The sequence below is a fragment of the Orycteropus afer genome, unplaced genomic scaffold (assembly GCF_000298275.1).
Source record: "Orycteropus afer afer isolate SDZICR_OR568_19922 unplaced genomic scaffold, OryAfe1.0 scaffold00141, whole genome shotgun sequence".
NCBI lineage: Eukaryota > Metazoa > Chordata > Mammalia > Tubulidentata > Orycteropodidae > Orycteropus > Orycteropus afer.
Window position 1 is genome coordinate 5,122,623 of NW_006921728.1, and position 7,698 is coordinate 5,130,320.

At 44.8% G+C, this 7,698-nt stretch overlaps 1 protein-coding gene across 1 annotated transcript in view; it reads right to left on the reverse strand.

Annotated features, from left to right (window-relative positions):
- Window positions 1–7,654, reverse strand: part of INO80C (INO80 complex subunit C) — a 33,275-nt gene extending 25,621 nt beyond the window's left edge. The window contains exon 1 of the mRNA XM_007945654.2: window positions 7,499–7,654. Coding sequence (XP_007943845.1) covers window positions 7,499–7,654 — 156 coding nt within the window. The remainder of the gene's footprint in view (window positions 1–7,498) is intronic.
- Between the last annotated feature and the right edge of the window lie 44 nt (window positions 7,655–7,698).

Sequence of the window (7,698 nt, forward strand, 5' to 3'; positions counted from 1 at the left end):
TAAGGCACTTGACTGCTAACCAGAAAGCTGGCAGTTCAAACCCACCAGCCACTCCTCAGAAGGAAGGTTGGGCAATCTACTTCCATAGTGATATTGCCTCGGAAACCCAAGCAGCCTTGTCAGAGGGGCACTAGGGAAACAGAATCGTGGACTTACTAGAGTATCCTTGAGCAGGCCTTGGGAGAAGAACAGTTAGTTGTCTGCCAGGTCACTATGAGTCAGGTCTGACTCGACAGCACATGACAACAACAATACACACACACACACGAGCTCTGGTGGGGTAGTACCTAAGGCATCTGACTGCTAACCAGAAGGCTGGCGATTCAAACCCACCAGCCCCTCCTCATAAGGAAGATTGGGGAATATACTTCTGTAGAGATACCGTATTGGAAACCCAAGGAGGGGTTGCTATGGGTTGAATTGACTCAACGGCAGTGAGTTTGGTGTTTTTGGTTTACACACACACACGGAGCTCTGGTGGCATAGTGCCTAAGACATCTGACGGCTAACCAGAAGGCTTGCGGTTCAAACTCACCAGTCATTCCTCGGAAGGAAGATTGGGCAATCTACTTCTGTAGGGGTACCGCCTCGGAAACCCAAGGAGGGGTTGCTATGAAGTGAGTTTGGCATTGCCAAACAGGCAAGGAGGCCGCATCTTCCGACCTCCTCTAACCCCACAAAAGGAAGACAGAATCACCATCAGTAGCCCAAGGCCTATCCCTGCAAGGCCAGACATGCCACCTGCCTCCAGCCCTTTCACCAACCCTGACACCAACGTTCCTCCTACAGCACCAACCACCTCTCTGCTGGGTTCAATAATTCGCTGCAGTGGCCATACAGAACTCACAGATTTTAGGGTTTATTAGGGAAGCACCAGGCTACAATTCAAGTTCAGGAACACATCAGTCTCTCTCTGCCCTCTGTCTCTCAGCCAACAGTCTCTCTCAGTCTCTCTCCCAGCAGTGTGTGTCTCTCCCAGCAATGCGTGTCTCTTGTGTGTCTCTCTCAGCAATGCATGTCTCTCAGGAGCACGTTTCTCTCCGCAGCATGTCTTTCTCAGCCAGCAGTCGGAGAGACTTCTTTTGCCTCCAGGACACCTCCTTTTGAGCCTGGCAGAGTGGCCAAATAACTAATCCCAACATCAGAATTCCATACACCCAAGAGAGAGCGAACTTCCCAAAAAATTACTTTGTGCTGCTCCCAGCAGACATATCCCAGGTGGATAACTAACAATCAGGAGCTAACTGGGTTACTCATGGCCAGTTCCACCATGGCGTTTACAAAGACTTATGGCTAGAAAAGCCATACCAGGAAACTTACTACACTGCAGGTATATGTGGGAGCTCTGGTAGCATAGTGGCTAAAAGCACTTGACTGCTAACCAGAAGGCTGGAGGTTCAAACCCACCAGCCACCCCTCAGAAGGAAGGCTGGGAAATCCTACTTCCGTAGTGATACTGCCTCGGAAACCCAAGGAGGGGTCGCTATGAGTTGGGGCTGACTCGACGGCACATAACAACAACAACATAATATATATAAAGAACCCCTGATACCAAGTCATCTGAAAAACTTTCAAAAAGCTCTCTAACGTCCCATGTAAAATTTAAAATCCCATGAAAGTTTTACACACTTTGCTTTTTTAAATACAAACAAAATAGCTGAAATTATTGAACTTGAAACTCTCAGACTATGGAAATGTACACGTTGGAAGAGCTGTACAATCTCTTCTAACTCAAGAAATATAGTCATTTATAACAAAAACCCTCAGTTTCCTCACTAAGGAAAGCTGGGGCAGTCTGAATTCATTACATGTGCACTTATGCGCCACCTTAGAATGCCTTCCCCATCTGAAGCCCACCACTGCTCAAAGTCCACCTCAAGTCCTTCTGCCTCCCACCACACTCTTCTCACTGCCACTGCCAACGTTTGAGTCCTCATCCTTCTGCATTCTGCCACACTAGGGTGCCCAATAAAATCAGCTTTGGCTCATGGTTAGAAATTACTATATTTTCCTAATTGCTTCATATGTGTTGTAGAATTCTAAGATGGCTCCAAAGACACCTGTCCCCTGGTGGACACACACCTTCTCCATTATTCAATCAAACACCAAGCCAGGTACTACTGCAAAAGGATATTGCAGATGTAATTAAGGTCTCAAATCAAATGACCTTAAAAAAAGTAGGCTGTCCATGTGGGCCTACCCTAATCACATAAATCCTTTAAATATGGGTCTGGAGTCTGGAGGCAGAGGAGTCAGAGAAATTTGAAGAATGAGAGGTAGATAGTTTCTCCTGTGGCTTTGAAGCTGGAGGAGGCTGTGTGGTAAGGAATGCAGGCAGTGGCTGACTGCCAGCAAGGAAACTGGGACCACAGTCCTACCACTACAAAGAACTGAATTCTGCCCAAAACCTGAATGAGTCTGAAAGTGGATTCTCCCCCAGAGTCTCCAGACAAGGACTCAGTACAGCCAACACTTTGGTTTCAGCCTTGTGATACCCTGAATAGAAAACCAACCAATCACATTATGCCAGAACTTCTAACTTACAGAACTGTAAGCTAATAAATGGATGTTATTTTGAGCCATACTTTGTGGTAATTAGTGTCTCTCCTCCTGGGAGGTATTTCGGAGGGCAGGGACAAGCTATAATCCTTGGAAATGTCTTAAGCATACTGTTGGGAACACAACAGAAATACAATGAATTCTTGCTGTTTGAACTGAACTGAAACTAGAGCAGAAGGCCTGAGCAAGGGATACACAGATAAGGACCACCTCAGGAAGACTGCAGGCAGCCTTGAAGACAGCACTGCATATGCTGTGGAATAAAGAACTGGAGGGCAAGGCTGTAGTAAGGCCTTTCCTGAGATGGAAGCCAAGCTTTTTCCTTCCTAACGGGATGCTGAAGGTGAACAGGGTAAATGGCTACTGCACCTCACACTAATTCAATGTCAGCTCGGAAGAGAAAAACAAAGACAAACGAATTCACTATTCCAGGAAAAGCCAGGCTTTTCAACCTCTCCCAAGAGTTTACTCAGGCTCTTACGATGGTAGCGACCTAGAGGGAATACGAGGCAGGTGTGATTTCCACCGAACTGGGTTACTGGGAATTTCCAGCATCCTGAAGGGAAGACACTCTCTGAAGCCTGATGTGGCAGGAGCTGACCAACGCTACCTTTGAGTGGCCCTGTGGTTAAAGCATTGGGCTGCTAACCAAAAGGTCAATGGTTCAAACCCACCAGCCACTATATCGGAAGAAGATGAGGCAGTCTTCTTCTGTAACAATTTACAGCTTTGGAAAACCTATGGGGCAGTTCTACTCTATCTTACAGGGTCACCATAAGTCAGAATCAACAACAACAGTGGGCTTGGTTTTGGTTTGGTCCCATATGTACTGACTGCATTCCTTGGTCCTGGGACAGCTAGACATCAAAACTCACCATGTGCAATTGGGAAGAAAGGACTCATATCAAGAGTGCCCACCAAAAAGCTATGTTGAAATCCTAACCCCTGTACCTGTAAACATGACCCTATTTGAAAATAGGAAGGGTTCTTTTATTATGTTAATGAGGTTGTACCAAAGTAGGGTTGGCCCTAACCTACTTCTGAATGATTTCTTATAAAAAGGGCTGAATAGACAAAAGAGATACACACAGAAGGGAAAACATATGCCATATGAAAATTGACTACAGTTAAGTTCCTGGGTTATGAATGTCCAACTTAGGGACAACTCATACTCATCCTTTAATGTTATATAAATTTGCCCCGCTTTGAAACAAGTGAACCTACCCCTACTCCCAACAAATTCTTCATTACAGTCACCTTTATTTGCTGCCTGTGCAGCTTCTAAAACCACTGAAAAGGCTTTGAGCTTTTTCTTATACTAAAGTAAGGTTAAATAAGAACTATATGCACCTGTTCTGACTTACCTACAAATATGATTTAAACACAGATGTAGAAGCAGATCTTGTTTATTACCCAGGGGCTGCCAGTACAAGCAAAGAAACGTCAAGACTGCCAGCAAGCACCAGAAACTAGGAGAGAGGTCCACAGAAGGAATCAACATGGCCAAAACCCTGATTTCATTACATTTTAGCCTGCAAGTAAGAAAATAAATTTCTGTTCTTTCAAGTCACCCATTTGCAATATCTTTTATTAGAGAAGCACTAGGTCAATTCCAACTCACAGTGACCCTTTAGGACAGAGTAGAACTACTCCCATAGAGTTTCCAAGGCTGTAAATCTTTACGGAAGCAGACTGCCTCATCTTTCTCCCATGAAGCGGCTGGTGAGTTCAAACCACTGACCTTGTTTAGTTGGCAGTTGAATGCTTTAACCACTATGCTGCCAGAGCTCTCACTAGATAACTAAGACAGAGCATATAAAGGATATTTATAAATCAATAATAAAAAACAAGTTAAAAATAGTAATTAATTCACAAAAGCTATAGGAATGATAAGCACATGAAAAGATACTTGATCACTAGTCATTAGAGAAATGAAAATTAAAATAACAATGGGACACCATACCACACCCACCAGAATGGCTAAAAGTAAAAGACTGACAGTGCCAAGGATCTCTGAGTCTGTGAAGCAACTCCAACACTCAGATATTGATGGTAAGGATGTAAAACAGTGCATTCTCTATTTTGGAAAATACTATTTAACAGTTTCTAATTGAGTTAAACATGTGTCTACATTGTTGTTAAGTACCACAAGTTGGCTTCAACTCACAGCAACTCTATGTACAGAGATTGAAACACGGCCTGGTTGTGTCCCATCCTCACAATCCTTGCTATGCTTGAGCCCATCGCTGCAGCCACTGTGTCAGTCCATCTCGTTGAGGGCCTTCCCCTTTTGCTTGACTCTCCACTTTACCAAGCATGATCTCATTCTCCAGGGAATGGTCCCTTCTGACAACATGACCAAAGTAGGTTAGACGAAGTCTGGTCATTCTTGCTTCCAAGGAGCATTCTGGCTGCACTTCTTCCAGGACTAACTTGTTTGTTCTTCTGGAGGTCCATGGTTCTTTCAGTATTCTCCGCCAACACCACAACTCAAAAGTTATCAACACTTCTTCCGTCTTCACTGTCCAACTTTCACATATATATGAGGCAACTGAAAATACCTTAGCTTGGGTTAGGCACACCTTAATCTTCAATTCAACTACTAGCCATCTACCCAAGAGAAATGAAAGCATAATCACACAAAGACTTGTTAAGAATGTCTGGAGTGGTTTATGCATAAAAGTCAAAATAATGGAAATGACTCAAATGTCCATCAGTTGTCATATGTTCATACAGTGGGTGGCACTGATACAGAGAACAACATAAATCTCAAAAAATAAAATAACAATTTTCACCCAAATCACAATAAAAATAAAAATAAATAAATAAATAACATTGTTCCACAAAGAAACCCAGACCAACGCAAAAGAATATGTTTTATATATATAGAAAAACAGATATAGATTTAGATGCCTTCAAGCAGATAGCAACTCATGGTGACCCCATGACTTGCTCAGCCCTGCATCATTCTCGCCATCACCTTCTGACAACCACTAGCACTGCTGCAGCTACTGTGCCAATACATCTCATTGAAGACCTCCCTCACCTTTGTAGGTCCTCTACTTCACCAAACACGATGTCCTCTTCTAGTGAATGATTCCTCCTGATGAACCATCCAAAGTCAGTCAGAAAATGTACCGTTGTGATCCACAAGGTTTCATTGGCTAATTTTCAGATATAGATTGCCAGGCCTTTGTTCCTAGTTCATCTTAGTCTGGAAGCTCTGTTGAAACCTGTACCCCATGGGTGACCCTGCTGGTATTTGAAATACTGGTGGCAGCTTTCCACATCACAGCAACACACAAGCCACCACAGCACAACAAACTGACTGGTGGTGGTGGTGTTGTTATGTGCCATCAAGTTGGACCTGACCCATAGCAACCCCTCCTTGGGTCTCCAAGGTGATATCACTATGGAAGTAGATTGCCCAGCCTTCCTTCTGAGGAGTGGCTGGTGGGTTTGAACTGCCAGCCTTCTGGTTAGCAGTCAAGTGCCTTAGGCATTACACTGCCAGAGCTCCCGACAAGTGATGGATATTATGTATAATTTCACTTATATTATGTTAAAGAACAGGCAAAGCCAACCTACAGTGAAAAAAGTCAGGATAGTGCTCATTTCTGGTGAGGAGGGAGAAGTACTGGCTGCAAAGGGTCATGTGGGGATCTTCTGGCGCTTTGGGAATGTTCTCTGTATCTAGGTGGGGATCCCGTAGGTGTATGCGTATGTAAAAAGTTACTGAGTTGTACTCTTAAGAACTGTGGATGTTACTGAACGTAAATCGTACCTCAATAAAGTACTAAAAAGGAAAAAAGAAAAAGCACAACCAATTACCCCAGGAAGAAGCAACAGGGACAAACCTTTAATAGAACAGCCTCAGAAGCTCCGGTATCATAGTGCCTAAGGCACTTGACTGCTAACCAGAAGGCTAGCGGTTCAAACCCACCAGCCACTCCTCAGAAGGAAGGTTGGAAATTCTACTTCCACAGTCATACCGCCGTGAAAAACCAAGGAGGGGTCACTATGAGTCGGGGCTGACTCGATGGCACATAACAACAACCGAACAGCCTCTGGGTAATGGTGCCACATCACGTGTGTGTGTGGGGGGGCAAATAACACACTCTGTCTTTGCTAATTGTTCCGAGTACAGCGCAAGAGCCAGAAAAACACACTAATCAAAATCATTCCTCTGCTTAAAATTCTTTGCTGGAATTGCGAGGTTTCTATTGCCTCAATGCCAGAAAGTCTGGTCTGGTGCTGTGCTCAGGGATTTAAAACCATAGCAACCCCACGAGGTAGGATGGACCGAACCCACTTTATTTATTTATTGTGACTTAAAACCACTTTTTTAAATTGTGGTTTGGGTTAGTTTACAGAGCAAAGTCATTTTCCATACAATTCACAACATTTTGTTTCCAACTCCACTTTGGATGGGTGAAGAGCACTTTCCTTTGTATTCCTCTACGCAGGACACCAGCCCCTATGTACCTCAGAGGCTTTCGGTAAATGTCTGTGGAATGGATGAAAGTGAGACAATCTAACTTCTGCAAAAATAGTCCCAACCTCACTCTAAACACGACCTCGACGGGAAAGAAAGACCTATAATGTCTATAATAAACTCTCAGTCTTCCCATCTCTCCCCAAGGACATCGCAAGGGTGAGTCTTCTTTAGTTACATCTCACATGTACAAACTAATAAAAACATTTCCTTTGCACCAGAGACCACCTTCGACCCCTGAACGTAGAACCGTACAAGCAGGCGCTCTCGCCCGCACACACGCCCTTGGTTTGCCACCCACGGCTGTCCGTAAAGTGCCTGCGTTCGCGCTCTTGCCCCCTCCCAGCACCATCCCGTTGCCACTACGACATAATGACAACTTATGTTGACAACTCCGCCCCGTATGCCATCGCGCACGCGCAGGCTAGGGAGTTGGCATCTTACCTGCGCATAATTGGAGGAGGCGACCTTTTTCTTCTTATTGGTGTTATAGCCCCCGGCGCTGCCGCCGTTATTGGCAGGGCTAGCTGGCCTCTTCTTGCTGTTTCGGGGTATCCCAGGAGTGGAGCTGGTGGCCACAATTGGGATTTGAGCCGCCATCCCTCCCCAAAGTCAGCCTCCCCCCCCCCACTACCCCACCGCTG